This window comes from Malania oleifera, chromosome 9, assembly GCF_029873635.1.
Source record: "Malania oleifera isolate guangnan ecotype guangnan chromosome 9, ASM2987363v1, whole genome shotgun sequence".
Taxonomy (NCBI): domain Eukaryota; kingdom Viridiplantae; phylum Streptophyta; class Magnoliopsida; order Santalales; family Ximeniaceae; genus Malania; species Malania oleifera.
The window spans coordinates 90225405-90248543 of NC_080425.1; the positions used below are offsets into that span (position 1 = coordinate 90225405).

The following is a 23139-nucleotide window of genomic DNA, read 5'->3' on the forward strand; positions in this document are numbered from 1 at the left end:
TCTACTGTCCGGTCAGCTAGACGGTCAACCGACCCCTCTGTAAAAATTAGTTTTTGCCTTCTTTTAACTTCAAAACCATTTTAAAACTTTTGTATAAGTTAGACATTTTATGAAAAGTGTTTTTCATGTTACTTGAAGGTCATATGGTCAATCTAAGGTCATTGTTTGAGTTTCAAATAAAATCATATCATATGCATACACATTCAAACCTAAGTACTATTACAACACAAAAAATAAACAAAAATCTTCATGCTTTGGTCCTTCATACACCATGGAATACGCCGAGATTTGTTTGTTTAGGTGCTCTTATGGCTTCCATATGGCATCTGTCATTCGTACTTCAAGAAACATAAACCTGTTCACATTTATTATATAAATGAGATGTTGTGGTTTGTCGTAATCAAAACAAAGATCGGACTCAAAAAGTCAACAATACCACATTTAAGAATTTACCAAGGTCAAAGGAGTGTTCAATGGCACCTCGATTATATAGGGTATGTAAGGAAATTCATTATTCTTTTACTAGATTGTCTCCAATTACCAACTTGAGGAAGAGGGGGCATTTGTAGATGCACCAAGCTCCAAAACCAAGCTGTCATAAGGCCTGCAAAGATCAAGTTGTGACGGGGCTCCTAGAAACTAAGTTGGAGAGACCGATCTAGCTTGGTCAAACCAACCTGACCTTACCAACTTGGTTTAACCAACTTAAAATAACCAAGCTCTCTGCCTTACCTCACCTATCTAGCCCATATACCCACAATGATGCTCAACCGTCCACTCTTGCTCAGACCTTCATGCTCCCACTATGAAAGAAGGGAGCTAATCACGTCCATGGATGGAATGCCTATGTGTCCAAGATAGTTGGGAGAAAAGAGGCCGAAGGACAAAAAAGGAGGTAAGTTCACCGAGGCAGGAGTGCATTCTCTCAGTTTTCTCATTCTTTATTATATACACCGAGTAATTTGAGAACAATTGGTTGACTTAAGTATTGGAGAGATCTCTTGAAAGCCATCGAAATCTCCTAAGAGGCCATTCTTGGTTTTGTAAGTCAGAAATGAGAGAGATTATTCACCAACCTCCAACCTAATCAACTTTTGATATGGTGATCTATTTTATAACATTAACACTATTATTTTTTTATAACTATTTCCTACATGCACTCTTGATGCACGTTATTTTAGAAGTTGCTTCATTAAGTTAGGTGACTTATGTAATGTTCATAATAAAATCAATTGAGTAAAGAGAATTGATTGACTTGGTTAGAAAAATTCTTGACAAGTTTCAATAAATATTTTTAATTAGAAGAGTTCTCGACGAGTGTTGTAAGCGTAAATAAGCAAGGAAAAGATTTCTCTAAAATTAATGATGAAATAAAGATTTCGGTGGAGTATAATCCTCAGGCCCAAAAAACAAAACGTCGGTTCACAAATTGGCCCAAGCCCAGTGAAAGCTCAGCCCACACTCATTGGCCCTCGTCGGTGTTCTGTTTAGCGGCTTCGATAATTCAATGTAATATTGTGACTCAAACTCGACCGGAGGAATCGTCAGTCGTCGCACTCTTCTAGCTCCATCTGGTAGAGGTCCGTGCATCGCCGACCAGTCTCCGGCGAAGCAGCTCCCTCTCCCTCTGTCTTCTCGCTGATTCTCCCTTTAGGATTTTGAGTAAGTTCTTGCCGTGGTACGTGTCCACTCGTCTTTCACGTGATGCTCGGTTACCTAGGGTTTCTCTTCATCGATGGACATGCCCTAGTGTTTACTATTCGGTGATTGGCATGAACCGTGGATACCCGTATTAGTTTTACCATTTTGAAACTACTTGTATTGCTTTGAAAACCATAAGAACTGCTTCTGGTGAATTAGTCAAAAAATAAATAATGAAGTGATTAATGAGACGCTTTTGTTTTGATGATGTTGACAGTAAGAACACGGTAGAAATACTAGTCAGATGATACCCAATTCAGGGAATTAGTCGATTTGACTTGGAAGACTAGAGATTTGTGAATTCCTTCATTATATTTGTCGGTTGAGGAAAAATCTCAGCCTTTTAACCCTAGTGGTTGCATCCATTAACAGGTGTAATGGGTTTCTGATTTTATTACAGTTGTAGCTGATCCTTCTCGAAAGATGTTTAAGAACACTTTTCAGTCTGGATTTTTATCCATTTTATACAGCCTTGGGTATGTAGTCTTGTGTTTCGGTTGTTTGTTTTTGATATTTGTCTTGCATATGCTTGATTTTACATTTTCGCAAATTCTGTTCTGAAAATTTGGATCTTTTGGGTTGTTACAGGAGCAAACCTCTGCAGATATGGGATAAAGAAGGTGAGTAGCTTTCCATTTGGGTTAGTTGGTGAAATATTGGTGGATTTTTTTTTTTTGCTGAAGAAAATTCATGCCTGATTTGGTAGCGAGTTTGTGTAAGTTGAAGTATATGTTTGGCATGTTGTATTCTTCCCTCTTGGTTTTGGATGGTGGCTGTGCAATTGTTGATGATCAAAATGTATTCTGCTGAAGTTCTATGAGGTTGTGAGCCACTGGGAGTCGGTAATTCATATTTTATTGTAGGACATAGTTTCTCCTGTCTTGGTTTCCATGAGAATTAATCTAGGCATTTGTGTATTTATTTATTTGCTGTAATTGGGGCCAAGCCAAAGAAAAAAAAAACTACAACCTAGCAATCCATGGCCAGGCACTTTAATGAATTGGTTTTAATCAGAGCACCGAGCCCTTGTGAGCTGACTGGAAAACAGTGGGGCCCATAGAAGGAATCTAGTTTCTTTAGCTAACCAATCTGCAGAGGAGTTTCCTTTGGGAAAAGTGTGTTTCCCCATGCATTTGCACTCTTTGATCAAGAGATTTTTAATGTGTTCTCACAAGGTTCCTGGGCATCTTATAGTTGTCTGCAGGATTTTCTGGCCATTTTGCTGCCTTCTTGAATCAGTGTTGTTCTGATGTCAATTTTAGAAAGTTTCCTCTTATTGATTGCAGCTTGTAATTTAAGTGGTATTTGGGATAACTTATGAAAATGTCTTGTTACTTATGACTCAAATAACTCACTTTTCTGTATGAGATATAGTGATAACAAGTAATTTATTTGATTCTTAATCATTACTCTCCAAGACACTAGGATCAATAACCAATTTCACATAATTTTATTGACTGGGATCAGCAGAATGATGTAGGCATGATTGTAATTATTTTATTGACCGGGATCAATAGAGCAGTGTAGGCATCTCTGTGATCATGCTTTCTTTTCCAATCACCAGTCCAACCATCAACTGAGTTATATAATGATGTGTGCTTAATAAGTTGGTTGCAACTTCAGACACAGTCATTTGTCCCTATGTGTTCTTCATGATATTGATATATTCCTCATGACATGTAACTGTTTTTGCTGATAAATTTTCTTGTCAATTCACTACCTAAGAATCTAAGATAATTGAAGTTCCAAAGACCAAAAGCCTCCAAGTCCATCATAGGGCTTCAAAGTTGTGTTGTGAGGCAAACGTTATTTACCCTCATAGATGCTGATTATGTGTTGGTGATTAAATAATTGTACGTGGTTGCATATAATGATGTATGCATCTTTATCTGGCGTCTATTGCAGTTGTCAATGGCCAGATCAAGCGGCCACAAGATGACGACATACAGTCCAATGTCCTTGAAATAGTTGGATCAAATGTCCAGTCCACATATATCACATGCCCTGCAGATCCAGCTGCAACACTTGGTATAAAGTTACCATTCTTGGTTATGATTGTAAAGAATCTAAAGAAATATTTCACTTTTGAGATTCAAGTGCTGGATGATAAGAATGTCAGGAGACGTTTCCGAGCTTCTAATTTTCAAGTGTGTAAGTTTGCCCTTTTTAGATAATTTTGTTGTTTTTTATGATTTTCTTGTGTTTAAAATCTTTCAGATAATTTTATGGTGTGTAGTTATAACCTCTGATTCGCATAAAACGAGCAATTCTTCTGTCCATGTTTCATTGTTTCTGAATGAGGGTTGCCTTTGATTTCAGTGTTGAAAAATTCAGGGCTTGTTTAGTTGTGGGGAAAAAAATTATTTCTCATTTTTTAAATGTTCAAAGAATTGCAAAAAGGTTAGCCAATTTTTCATTTTTACAACATTTGTATAGAAAAATAAAAAATAATCAAAAAGTTAAATAGATTTTCAAATAATTGCAAAAATGCCATTTTTGTTATTTAATTCTCTAAATTTATTGAGGAAAGTTGGAAAATATCTTTTTATTGTTTACTATATTTTTTGTGGATTTAAGCAAAATAGAATAAAATTGTATTGAGTTTCTTCCAAATCCACATAAATCCAAGTTCAAGCCCCAAAATCAATGCTCCCAAATACTACCTTATATAATTTTTGAAAAACTGAAAAGCAGGTTGTCTTTTTTTTTTTTTTAATAATTATTTTGAAATCTAGAAAATGAAAAAGAAAAATTGTTTTGTACAACTAAAGAAAACCCTGTGTTTTCTACCTTTTTATTACAAATCTTGGAAAACTAAAATAACCTAGAATTTGTATGATTCTTCAAAAAACTAAGAATGAAAACAGAAATTGTTTTCCGCAATTAAATGGGCCCTTAGCTATTTGTTTTTCTAGGTACTGAATTATTCAGAGGACATACAATTAAATATTCAGTGAGGGCAGATTGTGCTTTCATGGCCCTATGAACTGATTTTTATTATTCTGACAAATGTAGTTTAGTTTGTATGCAAAAAAAAGCTTTAAAGCCATTAACAGTGTAATATGTAGTTGTAATATAGTTTGATTTGAGTTATTTTGTTAAAATGGTAATACTCTTTAGTTTCAATTGATGTAAAATCTGCTAGTTGCCCAAGCTTTCTGCTGTACATGTGTTTTCTTATGTGGGATCCCTATGGAATTATGGAGAAAGGATTTAATTTTCATGTACTTTGGATCATTGATTGTATTGAGGTGGTACCCACTGTATGTGGTTTAATGGGGAAATAGAAGGCATTGCATTGGCCATAGCTAATTTGCTGATGATTGAGGAGAAAATAAGATGCTGAGGCATCATTGCTGGTCTTCATTTGTCCCTCTAATTTGATTGACAATCGGGGACATTGTTGTCATGATGATTTGCCATTTTGCCTTTTTCTTTGCATCGTTTAGAAGTCACCCTCAAGGTTCAGATACACATGCATGGACACAAGCATTTTATATTTTATCTCTCTGTGATTGGAGGGTTGATTGAGCCAGCAAATTTACTGCAATATTTTCTCCTACTATTTTTACATTTTTGTGTACTAGGAACTTTGGTGTGAGGGTTGCGACTATTGAGTATTATTATTATTGTATTGGTGGGCATGTTTTAGGGATGGTGCAAGTATACCTAACGCTGCAAAATATAAGCATTGTATAATGGTTTGGTTAATTGAACATGTCGATTTGAGAATGCATAATTGCATCTATACTATCACTTCACTTCTGGCATTTGGAAGTATTGCGAGTGTAAACTTTCCTCTTCATTATGTAGGCTATGACTCGAGTGAAGCCATATATCTGCACAATGCCATTGAAGATGGATGAGGGTTGGAATCAAATCCAGTTGAATCTTGCTGATTTTACCAGGAGAGCATATGGAACAAACTATGTGGAGACATTGCGGGTTCAGGTTCATGCTAACTGTCGCTTGAGAAGGATCTACTTCTCTGATCGCCTTTACTCAGAAGAGGAACTTCCACCAGAGTTTAAACTGTACCTTCCAATGCAGGTAAGATTACCCCAATAGGCAATAGGCCCCCATGATTCTTCTGCAGTTTGGATTTTTGTACCTTCTAATTTGGCTTTGAATCTTATGTTGTGCACCATTTGGTTGCAGAAAGCATGATTGATTTCTTGAGGGGAAGAGTAGGAGAACGCGGCTTCTGCGGAAGATGAATCTTGAAATTAATTGCGTTTATGTGTTGGAAGTAGTTGTCTAAAGATGCGCCTGAACTCATTTATAATATTTTGGAAGTCAATTGATCATGTTGTTAAGTTTGGCGCCCCATCTGAGGAGTTAGCCTATCATAATTTTAGGAATGTGTGCCCTGCCATAGTGATGCGTCTGATTTGCCCTTGAGAGGCTCCTCAAATGGGGTTGATACAGGTCCATTGTGTTCTACATTTGCGCTCATGGAGGGTTTTGTGCTGAAACTTGCTGTTTTGATTGTGCTTTAGGGCCATGAATTTAGACTTCACATTTGGATTTGTGCTGATTTGAATAGAATTTATTACAATTTATCTGTAGCTTTTTACATTTACACAAATTTAAATTCTATGTTTCCAAGATTGAAATCTCAAAGCAGAGATGTAATTGTTTCAGTGCTTGAATATCTCGTTCTGCACCTGGCACTAAATGGAACTTACGACTGCATTTATTTTGCTCCCAGCAATAATAACTGGAACCTGTAAAATCTGTAATCGCTGGGTAGTGCTTAAAAAAATGTAATAATTAGGTGATCATTAAAGTCAGGACCTAGGTACCAACATGCAGGCCAGGCCATTCAATCAAACTCTCTGGATTCCATCAATTTTCAACAAATAACAGTAGCGTTTGGGTTGACTCATTATTACAGCTGCCCTATTTAATTTTTTTTTTGTGTTTTGGATGACTTATGCTGGAAAGCATTGGATTACTAGAACACTATATTTTTCCATTTATTGATTTTTTCTTTAAAAATCATTTACAAAAATATTAGATTATACACTCCCATGCAACCAGAATTCCCAGAATTTGTATTAATTGTAATTTTGTATATACTTTTGTTTGTAATTGTAATTGTAATTAGTACATAAGAATAAGTTAATTGCGATATGTATTAATTAAAAATCTTTTAACAATAAGAATGATGGTGGGAGTAATGATTATTCATTCGGTATTCATAGCGGTAGAAATATATTTGCTGGCAATCCAATATTACCCAATGAAGAGGTGACTGAAAAATATCATGATACCTGCATCCAGAGTAACTCCAAAATACTTACATGTTAGATTTTCTTGATTTGCTATTTTGCTCTAGATGGCAAATGCACAAATAATTGTTTGATGACAATGAAATTGCACCAAGTCATTTCAGACTCAAAACTAGAGAGTAACCAAGCTATTAAGAGTAACCAGTGTATCCTTAGTGTCGGTATAATCCTGTTTTTCAATGTTTTTATAACCTTCTTTGCTGAACATAACTGGTACATAAACTCATGGGATTAAACCTATCAAATTGGTTTCAACAAGGAAATTAGAAAATTATAACACTAAAAAATTAAATTTGTCCTTCAGTGACAGCTTTGGGTTGTATTCCCTTTGCTTGAAACCCTACCTCGCTGGCTGAACAGAACCCAAAGAAACAAAAAAAAAAGGAAAGAGGAAGAAAATAGGTTATACTGCCCGTCTCATGGAGACTAGTTTAGCAAAATGGGGCTAAACCATTACTGCTCAAATAAAAATCTAAAAAGAATGGTAAGCTTTAAATCACTCAATGCAACCAAACAAAATGGATACTGCATAAAATTTGGAGAAATCAAATGCCATGACAAATATTCTTTCATGCATGATAAAATATGGGTTGAATTCGAAACATGCAGAAGGGGAAAGGAACAAGAGTAAACTCTGCAGGACAAAAATAACACTTGCAAATGAACAAGTGATCAACAGCGTGCAATGGCAGTTCCATGTTCCACAGCTTGCACTAGTACTTCGGCTTCTTATGCAATTTTGCCTTTTGCAGTACCGATTACCCTGTCAGCCCACTGCTTCTAAATCGACCTCTGCATCAGTCTCCCCATCAATCATCCCTGGCTCTACTTCAGCATCTGCTTCTGACTGACCAGCCTCCTGACCAACATCTGTGTCAGAGCTTTGCTTCTGATGATCATCTGGTGTTGGAGTGCCACCTTGGGAAAGATTTCCCGTCGCAAATGCGGCATCAGTGTCCATTGGTGCTGCCGAGACTTCAAGGTCAGCCCTATTCCCTTCACCATCAATCTCACTAGCAGGTGTTGCAATCTTCCAACAGAAAAACAAATGACATGAAAAACATTTCATCCTTGATGCAAGTAAAATGACATTGAAAGAAAGTTTGGTACTCATTCTCAGGATAATGCAAGTAAAATGACATTGAAAGAAAGTCATACTCACATTCCTGTTGCTTATAAGTCTATAAAACACCAAAATCAGATCATAGAGCGATGACTCGTAGGAATTTCTGAAGCTTGGCATGATTTGGAAAGCACTCCTCCAAACCAGCAAATATAATTTCCGAAGAGTCACTTTTCTAAGACTGATTTCAAGCTTTATCAGTTACATTTCACAATTACCCATTAAATCATAACGTGCTAAAAATGTATGATAATTTTTCAAGGAGTTGCACAATTCTCCTGTTTTCTCTTTGGGATATTCAAGGAAAGATAGTCAGGATTTTTAACTGAACATTAAGTAGCTAAAAAATTCCAGTCCTGTCCGACTCTCGACTCTTGACTATGTCTACAACAACAACAACAAAAAACCAAGCCTTAGTCCCACTAGGTAGGATCGGCTATATGAATCATTTTCCACCAATTTAAGCAATCATGTACCATTTCTTTAGATAGATTCAAGGATATTAAATCCTTATTCACTATCTCCTCCCAAGTTATTTTAGGTCTTCCCCTACCCCTTCTATTGCCCCCCACAGTAACCAAGTCACTCTTCTTCATAGATGCACTATGTGGTCTATGTTGTTAGTGTCCATACCATCTAAGTGCCATTGGTCTTGACTATGTCTACTATGTAAAATTTAAGTGCCTTTGGTATTCAATTTTTTATTACATTTTAATAAGGATTCAACAAGAAAAAGTTAAAAATTAGCCCTCAATATGAGATAACCTAAACACACCTATATTTCTTATGGCATGCCATACATAAGAGTTGTAATTGCAATTGTCCTTCTAGAAATTTCTTATAACCACCTTCCCAACTCTGAGATTTCTTCTTTTGCAGTTTTATTGTCTACAACCTGACAGTTTGAAAGGAAAAATGCTCTAGCTTCAACATGCACGCTGCACGGTATAGTATTCTTGCATTATAGGCCATTTAAAATGATATAAACATTCAATAAATTGATCATAACTTCCATCTTCGAGACTCTTTCTAATCAGATCCTTGAATTTCATGAAAGCATTACAGGTTATACACATTAATCAAAATGAAAAGAGTGTGTTTCGGAGCTTGGATATTAGATTTGGAATTGTGTGAATTTCGACAAAATGGAGTACATATTTGCAGAGTTTTGTTCAAATCCACATAAAAATCCAGATTTAAACCATGAAATGTGTTTTCTCAAAAACAAACATGACTTTAATCATAGATAATGGGTTCTTATATTTTGTAGTGATGTAAACTGAAAATGAAAATATTAAAAATTTTAATTTAAGGCTGCATGTGCACTTAAAATAAAAAATTGGTGAAGATTGAAGCCAATGGCCTAATTATTATTTCATCAGATTCTTGCTCTTGCATTTGCCATATGAATCGCAGTTTAAAGTTAGACTGACGAGACAAATATTGCCACTAAATGTTCCATTTGGGTCCTCCCTAGCAATGAAATTTATGATTCAGACCAACTAAGATGATGAACCAGCGCATGTGCCAGGCTGCCATCTGTTACAGTTACACTGTTTAACTTAACAAGAGGACCTTAATTTTGCCCTAATTATTGACTCAAGACTACAGATCAAAAATAAAAACACCAAAATTAAATCAAATAAATTGCTTTGATTTTAAATTATATATAGCTCTTTCAGTTTTTATTATCGAAAAAAAGTATGATGACTTCAGTTTTGTAATTAAGCCCCTTCAGTTTCTTAGAAAGTTATATAATATAATCCAACATTCCAACCATTATTGAAAATGATTTTCAGGCTCAATTTTACATGACAATGCATTAAATAAGAGTATGATGCCAAAGCTACCTGATTTTCTTCTGGCTGATGATTCGCATTCTTTGCTTCATCTTTTTTAGCACGTTTAGACCTATCACTTGGTTTAGCTTGATATTTGGACCGAACATCAGGCGGCAAAAGTTCCAGGGGCACAACCCCCTCTATACCATAATCAGTAAACTGCATTGAAGTTCACTTCATTTTTAGTTGACAGAATTTTGACCTATTTTAAAGTGAACTATTGCTTTATTTTGTCAAAGGAGTCATACCCTAGAAAATCCTTCCAAATCCTGTCGAGCTGAAATTCTGAGACCTTTCCAGCAGTAAACCTGAATCCAAAGTAACATAATATTTTTCAGTGGAATGAAAAGAATATTTAAGATGCACAAAGACTAAGAGAATAAAGGACATGATTTAGGCATGTCAAGTACATGATGCATCCTTTGAAAAAGTTAAGCTTGTAAATAAGTAAGATGCATTTTGGACCATGATATGTAACTTAGTCCTGTTAGCAATTGGTAGTGGCTACTTGACCTAAACATGTCCAACCATGTTTCAGCTCTTTCTGGAAGCTGTCAAAGAAGTGCATTTCTTTTCTTTTCTTTTATTTTCTTTTTTTTAAATGCGCACAAAATAGTATTGTAACAACTTTATTTGACTCAAATAACTACAAAATCCTCAAAATAACAAAGGGATAACGGCTGAGAATTTCATTCCAGCGTATAGGGCAATTTCTAGGCACAGTGCAACTTCATTGTCCGATGAGTACCAATACAAGATGATACTTCATAGATAATTAAGAGAACTGTCAAGAAATATCAAGCCCGAGGCTAAATCAACCTTTATTTCAAGTTACAGGGTTGAGGCAGCATAGGGTTGAATCCTCAAAACCCAAGCCTGCATATCTTGATGACCCTAGCTGGTTTGGAGCTGAGCTTAGCAGAGAAATCTTCTCAAAAAATAAAAGTAAAAGCCTTCCCTGAAAAGTGGCTGAAGGGTCCTACTTATACCAAACCTAGGGTTTTCGAGAGAAGCCAACTCCATTTTGCACATAACCCCCTCTAAAAACCATTTATCTTCTAAAGCCCCACAAAAAATAACTCCCATCACAAAAGTATCTCAGAAAATTACAGAATGACACCAAAACAAACCCCAAAATTCAGAAACTACAGAAATACCCCTAGCACCAATAAATAACATAGTTGATATAAACAGAAAATTCCATGAAGATTGCAGCCTTGCATCACTCACTCTCAGTTCTCTTGGCATGTACATAGAAACCAAATGCCGATGATGCACTCTCAATTCCCTTGGCATGCACATAGAAACCAAATGCAGATAAATGTACATGTTCTTCATAAGTTGATAAATACTTTTGGAACATGATATGTGTATATGAAACACATAGTGCTGTTAACAACTGGTCTTTGACACCTGACCCAAATGTGTCCAACCCTTTTTAGCCTCTCTTTCAATACAACCAAGGGGGTCATTTTTATTTTTCATTTTAACTGTGCACAAACTGGCAAATTATGCCTTTCGATTATGGAACATTTTTAAAATTTTTACATAATTACATTTTTCTCTTCTTCACTACCTTATTCTCAAAGGCTCTTGGAACACACATAGAAACCAAATGTAGATAAATGTATATGTCGAAAAGACATAAATGTGCTTTGTCTAAATGTGTCCAACCATTTTTAGCCTCTCCTTTGATACAATCAACGGAGTCATTTTTATTTTTTATTTTAACTGTGCAAAATCTGGCAAATTATGCCTTTTGATTATGGAACATTTTTAAAATTCGTACATAATTACATTTTTCTCTTCTTCACTACCTTATTCTCAAAGGCTCTTGAAACACACATAGAAATCAAATGTAGATAAATGTATATGTCGAAAATTCATAAATGCACCTTGTCTAAATTTTGAAGCACTCCTGTTTCTAATACCTGCAGATGGTAGGACTTCACCTGCAGATGGTAGAACATGAAGTCCCCAATTCTTTAAACAGATTGTGGACACTTATCATTACAGCCTTTATCCCAACAACCAAACATGAACCAACCAAATTGTTGCAGAAAGTAAAATTTTTTAAGCTTTTAAGCTTTACTTTCTAGATAAAAGTTATACAACCAGAATTTCTGCAAATTTGCATGTCTTGATAACCTGAAGTTGTATATTTGCAGTGGGCTATTTGGACACAGAAACAATGGAGAATCAGGGAGAGAATAGAGTAAGTTATTTTTAATTCTTGTTTTTTAAAATTTACTTATTTACATGATTGCTTGCTAGGGAATTTAGACTTTACTGCAGATATTTGTCTGAGTCAGTTAATCATTTTGATGTTATTTGTTTGCTAGGGAATTTAGACTTTATTGCAGATATTTATTTAAGTCAGTTAATTATTTTGATGTTATTCTTTAATTATATGGGATTTTAAAATTTTAGTAACATATCCAAGAAAATGTTTCATTTATTATTATTAAACACTATCTTTTGTTCCACTTGAATGATATGAAGAAACCGAGCACCATTGTACAAGATCCCATGACAAGTTGTGTACCTCGTTCCCTTTCCTGTTCTGTGTACCATAATCCATGTTCCATGTATTACTGATTGCATGTTGAATGTTCTTTAACCTTGCTACTGCTTTGGATAGAGTTGGCTTCTTTGCATCTCTATGAATCTTTTTGGCTGGTTGCTTTAAGAGTACTAGTACCTGATTTCCTAACTTGAAGGAATGGCTGGGATTGTTGAGTTGATGTGGTTTCTTTTTATATTCTCCTCTTTCTTTCCTTTGTATCTTTTTCCCTTCTTTGCTCTGGGAGGATATTTTGTGCTCCAATTTTTTTCTTCTCTCCATTAAATGAATCTCTCCTATTCTTTAAAAAAAAAAAAAAAGAAGAGAAAATGAATTTACATTATATTTCCCACACTTAGATGCTTTCAATACACTCATTGTTGTTTCAAAATATTTTAAGCCATAAAGAGGCACTAATCACATTCTGACAAATTCAAGAGATAGTAGTCATATCTGACAAATTAAAGCAGCTTTATAACTTTACAGTGTCCACCATGCGAATCATTTGTAGATATTAACTTTATATTCAAATGAAGTATGATATTACTGAAGGAGGTCAAACAGATAATGTCCTGTAAAAAAACCTGAAAATATGGAGAGAGAGAGAGAGAGAGAGAGCGATATGATGGGCATAATACCACCATACACACTACCTAATTACTAAAATAATATATTCTTTTCTAACACTTCCCTTCATGATGGAGCTGCATAAAGATTTCCTAACCCAAGATTATTCCAAATAATTAAACAAGGTGAGTTTAAATAAAAACTTCATGAAAAGGCCTCCTAACTCATTCTCACTGCCTTCTTCATTGCAAAACAACGACAACAGCAACAAGAAGCCTCAAGTCCCACTAGGTGGGGCTGACTACATGAATCCCTTTCTGTCAATTCATCCGATCAAGAGCGTTTTCCTTTACTAGATTAAGGGCTGTTAAATCCTTCCTCACTACCTCATTCCAAATTATTTTAGGCCCACCCCTACCTCTTTTCATGCTAGAAGCAATAACTAACTCACTCCTCACAGGAGCTCTACTAGGTCTGCATTTCAAATGCTAAACCACCTAAGCCACCCCTCCCTGAGCTTGTTTTCAACTGGTGCTATGCCTAAATTATTACGTATATGCTCATTTGTTACTTTATCTTTTAATGTCAAACCACTCATCCACCTTACTATTTGAATCTCAACAACTTTTATTTTTTGTACATGTTGTTTCTTAGTTGCCCAACATTCTAAATTATAAAGCATAGCTGACCTTATTGCCATCTTATAAAACTTTCCTTCTAATTTTAAGGGTATTCTACGATCAAACAACACACCTGATGCACTCCATTTTACCCAACTTTTTTAATTTTATGTACTACATGTTCTTCTGTAATCTCTTGATTATCAAGTTTAATCTTCTCTCTATTGCTACTCCTTAAATTACTAAAATTACATTTCATATATTCTGTTTTATTCCTGCTTATCCTAAACCCTTTAGACTCTAATGTGGCTCTCCGAAGTTCTAGCTTAGATTCCACTCTACTACTACTATCATCAATCAACATGATATCATTCGCAAACATCATACACCAAGGGATCCCATTTTGAATATTTCTAGTTAGATCATCAATTACTAAAGTAAAAAGATAAGGTGTCACAAAATGATAGTCAACTTAAATATACTTTGTACTTTTATGAAACATTGGGTTGCAAGCAATGTAAATGGATCTTTTTCCTTTTTTGATTTTTTTTTATAATAAAATATTAAAAAATGATTCAGTGGGAGCCTTCTTTCCCACTTTGATGTGACCCAAAACTGGCTGGACCATCCAGCGAGTTTTAAACGATGAGGCGGCCGCTGATTCACACATGGCGGGCAAATATTGCTGGACCATCCAGCAAGATTTGCATGGATTTTCCCTCTGCCCGAGGCAAGAACTTACACAAAATCCTGTCAAGAAACCCATTTCTGATATTTAAAAACTTCAATCACATAAGCTCACAAACTGTATGACTCATAGCTCGTTATTCTTTTGACTAGTAGACCTTCGATCTTGAACAAAACCAGCTCATTGTGCATTTGAGTATCCCGCACTGTCACTATTTCTAAAGCCCCATTGTGGCTACAAGGGATTCTCCATAAATAGACTTATCACAATCACCACAAATGATATGTTAGGCCAAGTGATGGTCAAATTGATGAACTTGCCAACCAATTGCCTATACCGACCTTTGGTTTTCAAAATTTGGTCCAACATTCCCAGAAAATGTCATGTTGGGGCCCGTAGGAATATCAAACAGTTTAGCTCCCAACATACCAGTCTTGTTTAGCTAGTCCCACGTATATTTACACTAAATTCACTAGTTACACCGTACAATCTCAATTTCAAAAAAGAGATGCAAAGTATACAAGCCCTTGATTTGAATATTTTCTAGAACCTAATGCTTGGCACTACAATCCACTACAATCACCATTGGTGATGATGGTATCAACACAAACTAGAGCTCTCCTTTTTTGTAGACAAAGACCAAATTGGTATCAACATGAACTACAATAAGTACCATATAATTCTCCTTTTCAGAAGAAAAAAAACCGAATGATCAAAGTAGCATTGAATAAATCCAAATGCAAAAACCACCATACTCGATTTGTCAAACTCTGCTGAAGAGGACTATTCAAGAACATAAATGGCACCATTACCCCTTGAGGTTGCTCAATGTACACCTCTTTTTCAGAAAATTTCCATATAAGAAAGCATTCTTAACATCGAATTACTATAAGGGCCAATCAAAATTACCGGCTAACAAAATCAACACAAACAGAATTTAGTTGATCAACAGAGAGAAGGTCTCAAAATAATTAGTATCATATGTTTGGGTATGCCCCTTGGGTACCAATCAAGCCCTAACACATTCAATAGAACCAGTATTTAATACCATAAGTTTGCACATGCCCCTTGGGTACCAATCAAGCCTTAACCCATCCAATAGAACCAGTATTTGATGGTGAAAACCCAATGACACTGAACCAACTCCTTTATGAGGAGGAAGATCCACTAAGGCCCATGCTCCTTGAGTAGTCAATGCATTCATTTTTACATCCTCAACATGACCTAGGGATAACAAGAGCTTCAGCATGTGAAGAAGGGATAGAAGTATAGGAAATAGATACGAAAAAAGAATGTATACTTAAAGGAAGGTGAAGAGCTCAAAACACAATTAGCAATAGGATACACATCTAATGACTACCGAGTAGTTCTGATACCATTTTGACAAGCAATTGGCAAGTCCAAGTTAAGTTGCGATAAATCTCCAAGGCAAGAATGCAATATAGTGGAGGGCGGAAGAGGGAACTGCATTATAGCAATGATGTCCACACCAAATTTTTGACATTCATAAACCCTCAATTGTTTCTATAGTTTAGTGAGATGGATAGGCAACAGCAAGTTTCTCTGGAGGAATAATGGCAGGACATGACGACCAACACATGAAATAGAACCAGAAATCATCAATGGACTCGAAATAGAATCATTTGAGGAACCAGAACTCGAGAAATTAGGTGTCTTTTAAAAAAAATGTGAAATCAGCATTGAAATAGTTTCAACAAGTGTTCAGATAACATATATACCCTTCCAAAGTTCTTAGAGTTCCCAAAAAGAGACATTCACAATGCAAGTAATCATGAATAGTGTGTAAAAAATTAAACAAAGCACGTGCAACCAAAGACATCAGGTACAGCAGAGAACATGAATCTTTCTGGGGAAATGATAAAGAGCAAAATCTGCCCCCCCTAGAACATGGGAGGGCATCCTGGTTGTTCAATAGGTGTTGTAAGAATGCATAATAAAAAACGAGACCGTGCTATTTCAAGAAATAGTCTATTTTTTTATTTAGCCACCTCATTTTGCTGAGTACACAAAAAGTCCAATAAATAATTCCTTCGGCTAAGTAATATCATCGAAGCTGATTTTGAATATATTTCCTAGTAGAATTAAGTAAATATATTTCTTAATGAAAATAGAAAACAATGATTCACCACGGAACTCAACTCTATACAGAAAATAAGTCCTAATGTGCTTTCCTAACTGACAATTGGAGCACTTAAAATGAGAAATTGACTTCAAAATGGAAAAAGAATTGCTTCAGCCAAGGATGGATGGCCTAAATGAGCAAGATCGCGAGAAACATTGTGTGTAAATTGAAGAAGCATATGATAGGAGCATGATCTACCCCAAACACCATAAAAATCGTATAGGCTATCCTTCACAAGCACTTTACCTATCCTAAAGGTTACATAGAAGTTACGAGATAATTGGTTGTCTAATAGATAACAATCAGTGGAATTTTAGGCACATATAGTAAAAATGAAAGAAGCAAAAGCTTGGTGTACCTGAAAGAGCCATATTAGCACTAGATGTAAAAACTACGTTTGGAGTTGTTGAATCATGCAGACAAGATTTTTTTTAAGGTAGTGATGTACTGAACTCCCTAGAGGAGTGGAGGAGTGGAGTGGTCTGGTACGCTGGAATCACCCTTGGCAAACACTTTTCGGAGCAAGCAGAATTCCCATGGAGACCCCAACAACAATCAACAATATGTTTTCTTGTTCAAAGTGTGCAAATGCAAAAAATTGTAACGACAAACTCCTCTTGCTCATACACTGTCTGCCACGAATGCCCTCCTTGGTCTCATCAACGCTTCCTTTACCATGGTTAGAGGGCATATTTTAACTAGAGAAACATGAGAAAAGGACTAAGAACCATCTTTGATGATTCATTGAATTCTGGAATATAATTTATTCATAGATGATATGCATACCCATAAATATCTGATGATTGATGGGTTGAAGCTCATGACTAAACCCAGGCAAAAACTTCACAACCAAGAACTTTGCTCATTGCCACTTAGTCATCCAATGTTGGAGCTAACAGGTTGGTAGACATTGAGTTCCTATCACATACCCTTATGGGTGCTATAATACTCCCTAATATATTTACCTTCTTGATAAAATTATAAAAACTACTCGTATAAGTCAACATCACGGTTTGATTTTCATCTTGTTAGAAACTTTCACGAAAATCATCCCAAATGGATTTTGCATGGCACCGTGCTATTCCATAACCACAGAATCAGCATGTCATTCTCCTTCATTCAATATTCATAATCCTTTCGAGTCTGGAAATGGCATAGATGCAGTGGATACTTGGACTTCCTTTCTGTATTAATATACACTCATAATGTTAAGACCACAAGTTATTGGAGGATCGAGTCTGTTTGATGAATGTAATTGCACATTAACGATATAAGTAGGAGCTTTCTCAGTAGAAGCAATCAGAACAACCCCAAAACACACCAGGAAGAAACACACTCTAGATAACAACACAAACCAGCACTTTGGAGGCATGCTAAGGCTTGATCAAACAGCCAAGACCCATGACAAAAGACTACACCCCAATATAGCAACTACTTTAACAGCTGTAGCCCGAGTAAGACGGCCAGCATAGAGAAAAGCATTCTGGAACCCCAGAAGACCAGCCACAATCACATGGATGGCAGCGGGCTTCAAATATTAGCTTTGATGCTCACAAGAAACACAGCCCGACAACAACTGAATTGCAGATGCATGCAGAACAGGAAATAGAGAAATCAAACACCTGCCAAAACCCAAATGACAACAGATAAGCAGGTGCAGGTAGGAATAAACCATTCCAAAAGTTCACATGACCAAACACACGACAAACCCAGGAATGCATCAACCAACAAGAACAGTTACTACTAACAGGATTCAACTGCTTTTACATCATGAAGACCATATGATCACACATTGCATCCAATAATGGATGCAGCAGCCCAACCAAGAAAACAAGTGGCCCCAAATGATTTAAACAAGTGTGTCAGATTAAAGAGTCGACTGGGGTGGATAACAGAAACAGAAAAAATTGTTGAAAACCAATTCAGATCAACAGTAGTGATGAACTGATTGTCAAAGAGAACGAACTCACATAGCAGTGATGAACAATGACTATAAACACTAGAGATAAAGAGTGCGGACAGGACTCAAAGAGTTAACAAAAAAAAAAAAATTCAAGAATGGGAGATGAAAGCTTTCTCTGATACCATGTCTGTGAACCAGGAAATCAGAGAGAGAGAGAGAGAGAGAGAGTCATAGGCTGGAGAAAGATGATTTACATTCAGACCTGGGAGAAAAACGTACATCACCAGGTCAGCACTCCTTATATTAATTGTAAAAAGATACAAAGGGAATGAGTACCCCATATACACCACCTAATTACTAAAATAACATATTTAATCTTAAAATATTAATGCTACATAAATGTTTTATGAGAAAAATCATGTTAATGAGAAGTGCAGGAGCAAGAAGAGCAAGAGTGCAAGACCATCTTAAAGGCGACGCTCAGCATAATCAAATGAAACTCCAAAAAGTAAACTGACCCGGTTGCTTTTGTGGTGATACTCATTTTCTATTCCAGCAGATACATCCATCTGTAATTTTACAGATAAATTGAATTAAATAGTGAGTGAAAAAATAAAAAAGTTTAAAGATGAAAAAGAAAATCTTTTAAACCCCTATTTCTGGTATGATAATGAGAAACCCAATATACTAGTGAGTTAAGGCAGAAAGAGGCAGTACTCACATCTTCAGCCAATGGTTTCCAATATTCTGTAACAGCTGGAGTGCGAACTCGTTGAGGATCAGTCAGAGCATTCTAGACATGATAAAAAGTTCAAGGCATAAGCAATGTATTTAAACTATTGAACAAGTGTTTACAACATGATGTAGCATTAAGCCATTAACTGCATTGGCAATGATAAAAAGTTCAAGGCATAAGCAATGTATTTAAACTATTGAACAAGTGTTTACAACATGATGTAGCATTAAGCCATTAACTGCATTGGCAATTAAAGATAGAACATCATGAGGACTCAGTAGACCACATCATTAGGTAATAAAATCTACTAGGATTGCCATAGTCATGTCCTCTTGTTCAAATTGAAGAGATTGAAAAGTAGGAGTCTGACACATAGCCTGCATAGCATGTATCATCTCTGCCAATGTGCTAATGTCTCCAGAGTCAAAAAAATTTCCTCCTAATAACCTAAACATCTGCCAAATCAGGTCATTCCCTCAACTTGGATTCCACCAATTACAAATTTTGAAACTTAGTTCATCTTTAGATCCCATCATGATAGAAATCTCACCTGTGACCACAGCCAAGAAATCTCAATTCTACTTTTACTTTCATCCCACAAGGTTGAATAAAATAAATACGGGAGAAGACCTAACATTGTATTCAGACAAGTGATCTGTAGCTTTGCACTATTATATAGGTTAGTTCCATTTCAAAGATGATTTTCCAATCATCGAGCATCTTTCCATACAATTTATGTAATTTGGAAAACAAACACAAAATGTACAGGACTTAAATCTTATAAGATCAGCAGGATTACCAGGTTTCTTGTGCTGATGTTTGGGTTCTTATAATGAGTGGTAAGTCTTAACACATCTAATAATTGGCTACAGCCAGCAGGCGACCCTCAGACCACCTCCCTCACAGAAAAAAAGTGAAAAAAGAAAAACTTACATAATAATGTTATTGGTATTTCCCCACTAATAATGTCGAATAGAGAAAGTTTGAACCATATATAGTGCTGAAAATGCTAATTTATGGTCCTTTAGGAGCTTGTACAATAGTACAAAGTAAATAAGACATACCGGGTTCTGATCAGCCCACTTCCACAACAAAGAGAGTTCTTTATTTCCTAATCTCCAACGGGGCCTACTGTAGGAAAAAAAAATTGCATCTTGAATAAAATGATCTAAATGAAAATTATACAGCACTTCCAGTATAAAAAGCAAAAAATAGCACAATTGAGATAATAAAAGATTTCAATGGGAAATTTGAAACCCATATGCCATATCAAAATTATTAATTATAATCTATAGCTATAACTTCTGGCAAATTTGAATGCAATTACATAATGTGCGCACAATTCGACACAAACAAGGAACATGCATATAATGCGGGTATAGAGTCAGATAACAAAACAAAACAAAACAAAATCCATTTAAGCTCCTCAGTGCTTACTGCTTGCAGAGTGATAACCCAGCCACTAAAATTTACATAGACCCAATTAAATTGCACTATTTTGAATGGTTATGCATGTTTTCATAAGTCTGGATTACATAGAATGTGTATGTAATAGTTTTAGGAAAGATTCAATGAGTACTTGTCTACTTAATAAGTATGGGGATATAATGTTTTTGGTAGGAGGGGCTTGGATAGTTGGATGAGATCAGAAATGGACTAAAGATAGAATACTCAAGGTTTTGGGGTGAAAATCAGAGAAATTGTGGAATGTCAACGCCTAAAAATTGGGATAAAACACCTGTGCCATGAGACCAATAAAACAAACGCATACATCTTCCTTCATTGCAGGGTGGCTCTCTTCTTGTGTTTTGGCAATGCTTGGATGGCTCCGTGGGTAATGAGGGATTCCTGCAAGTGAGCTTTTGGAAAATCCAGAAAGGATCAGGCATTAGGGGGGATGCGTTGTTTTTGTTACTTCATGGACCCTGTGGACAAAGAGGAGTTCAAGAATCTTCAAAGACCGAACATCTTCCCCTGGTTCGTTATGGTATAGAGTTGTGTTTCTTGCTTCTTTTTGGGATCACTCTTTTGGGTTTGTCTGGGGGATGTTGCTGCCCGAGCTACAAAGAGATTGGAAGGCAGCTCTTCTGTAACTATTTGTATCTGTTTATATCTTTTCTTTTGTTCCTTTGGAAGAAATCATGATCTGCTCTCTTCGTGATTTGTCAATCTGTTATATATATTTTCTTTTATCAAAGTAATAGTAATAATAATAATAATAATAATAATAATACATTATATAGAGCATTTTGCAAAAACAGACAATTTAGTTCTCACCCGTGAGGCGTGCACCTTTGCTTCACGCCTAGGTTCAGAGTACCCTTTGCGTCTCAGTGTGCCTTGTGCCTTTGACTACTATGAGCGGGCTGCACAACCTGGCCAACTGATTGGCCACTCCACATTTGGAAACAATAGTATTGACCTCACTACAGCTTTCAATCTATACAACCTATACATTTTTACCCTCAAAACTCAGTATATTTCTACTTCTAGATTAACCAAGTATTAAATCTTGAAAACTGATAGCTAATATTGAGTATAATGATTTAAAATGATAGATGGGGATGACAACAAAATTATGATCCAAGGAAAATAGATTTTTAATTATTTTCCTACTTGCCCATCTAAAATATTCTTTTTTTAATAATAATAAAAGAAACCTTATTAAGAGAAGGATGAATACACAAGAATAATAAATCTTTCTAAAATAAAACACAAAAAAACAGTACAAAAAAATACATACAAGTAAAAGAGAAAAAAAATCAGGCTAAAAGCATTACAATCACCCTGATGATTAGAGAAACCAAAATGGCCAAAACAACCAGAAGAAAAAACCCACAGCAAAGCAAAAATAGAGTCCAATCAATAGCCAGGTAGAACATGAATATAAAATGCATTTGTCTCATGCCAAACCACTCAAAAACAGCAAAAGCTGCATATTCTTATCAAAACACATCATGACTAGAGACATTTAGCTTAACAAGGGCAAAATGGAGTAACAAGGGGAGAAGATAAATCAGCCCGATGCATACCGCTTTCGTATTCCATCTTGAACTGCTTTCTTCTCTATTGTCTGCTTTTCAAATGGAGGGCAACCATCACGTTTCCACCACACCTAGAATCACAAAAATGGCATTATAAAATAAGCTAGACAACATTCATGATGGTTTCAAAAGATCAATTTTTACAATGTGTCCTTCCCTTGGGGCATGCAAGGTGCAGAAGGCACAGAGAGAAGGGAGGAGATAGAACTGACTTACCCAGTTTTTTTCACGCTCTAATATATGCTCAATGCTGTGAAGAAATTCTTTCCCTTTGGGAGGAGTCATTTCAAGAAGCTTTTTCACACGCTCTTCACAAGATTTTATTTCTTCTTTCTGGAAATGAAATAGAAATTGAATCAATTTTTCTAGAAACACACACACACACACACTAGATGTTCATATGCTTCCATATGTGCATATGGATATGTGATTATGATAAAGCACATTAGCTATGGTTTGGGGCAAACGAACAAGTGTCACATGACTCACATCCATGTGTGTTTGTGAGGTTACAGCATGCACATACAATACATATGCAATTCCCAAGATTCTCTCACATACAATCTGTTCCTTTTTCTGAAAGAGACTTCCATTTCTAATGGCCTACCAATCTATCACTATTTCAGTTAATATTGAATTGTTGACTCCTAGATGTAGTCCGCTTTCTCATCTCTGACACCAATTGGTACAAGTGGATTAGGATTGACAAAACCATAAATGGGACTGCAGGAAGGTGCTAGGGGCCATTTGGCTTTTTAGGACAGGGTTTGTAAAACAAAGGGTGAGTGTGGTTTGGGTGGTGGGTAAATGGTAATGGTGTTTTCCTCTAGTGCCTGGATCCCTATGGCATATGGTACTTTGCAACAATTTTTTTTTTATAAGAAAAGGTGTATTAGATAGAGAACGAGAAGTTACA

General features: G+C 35.8%; 2 protein-coding genes across 3 annotated transcripts in view; one reads left to right on the plus strand and one right to left on the minus strand.

Moving 5' to 3' along the window:
• Window positions 1-1384: 1384 nt before the first annotated feature.
• Window positions 1385-6269, plus strand: LOC131163677 (uncharacterized). 2 transcript variants are annotated; one of them, XM_058120335.1, is made up of 6 exons: window positions 1385-1662; window positions 2102-2177; window positions 2290-2321; window positions 3607-3848; window positions 5515-5751; window positions 5860-6269. In XM_058120335.1, exons 2-6 carry the CDS (start codon window positions 2125-2127, stop codon window positions 5866-5868), a joined length of 573 nt encoding a protein of 190 aa, XP_057976318.1. In that variant the 5' UTR covers window positions 1385-1662; window positions 2102-2124; the 3' UTR covers window positions 5869-6269. The 2 variants fall into 2 exon arrangements, with proteins under 2 accessions (XP_057976318.1, XP_057976317.1); XM_058120334.1 differs by having other exon boundaries at window positions 1428-1678.
• A 1230-nt stretch (window positions 6270-7499) lies between these two features.
• The window catches only part of LOC131163678 (THO complex subunit 1), a 69277-nt gene continuing 53637 nt past the window's right edge, over window positions 7500-23139 (minus strand). The window contains exons 14-21 of the mRNA XM_058120336.1: window positions 22440-22556; window positions 22212-22294; window positions 20244-20310; window positions 19165-19236; window positions 18962-19012; window positions 10208-10267; window positions 9969-10118; window positions 7500-8025 (exon numbers count right to left, since the gene is read on the minus strand). Of these exons, the coding sequence (XP_057976319.1) occupies window positions 7762-8025; window positions 9969-10118; window positions 10208-10267; window positions 18962-19012; window positions 19165-19236; window positions 20244-20310; window positions 22212-22294; window positions 22440-22556 (864 nt within the window). The 3' untranslated portion in view covers window positions 7500-7761. The remainder of the gene's footprint in view (window positions 8026-9968; window positions 10119-10207; window positions 10268-18961; window positions 19013-19164; window positions 19237-20243; window positions 20311-22211; window positions 22295-22439; window positions 22557-23139) is intronic.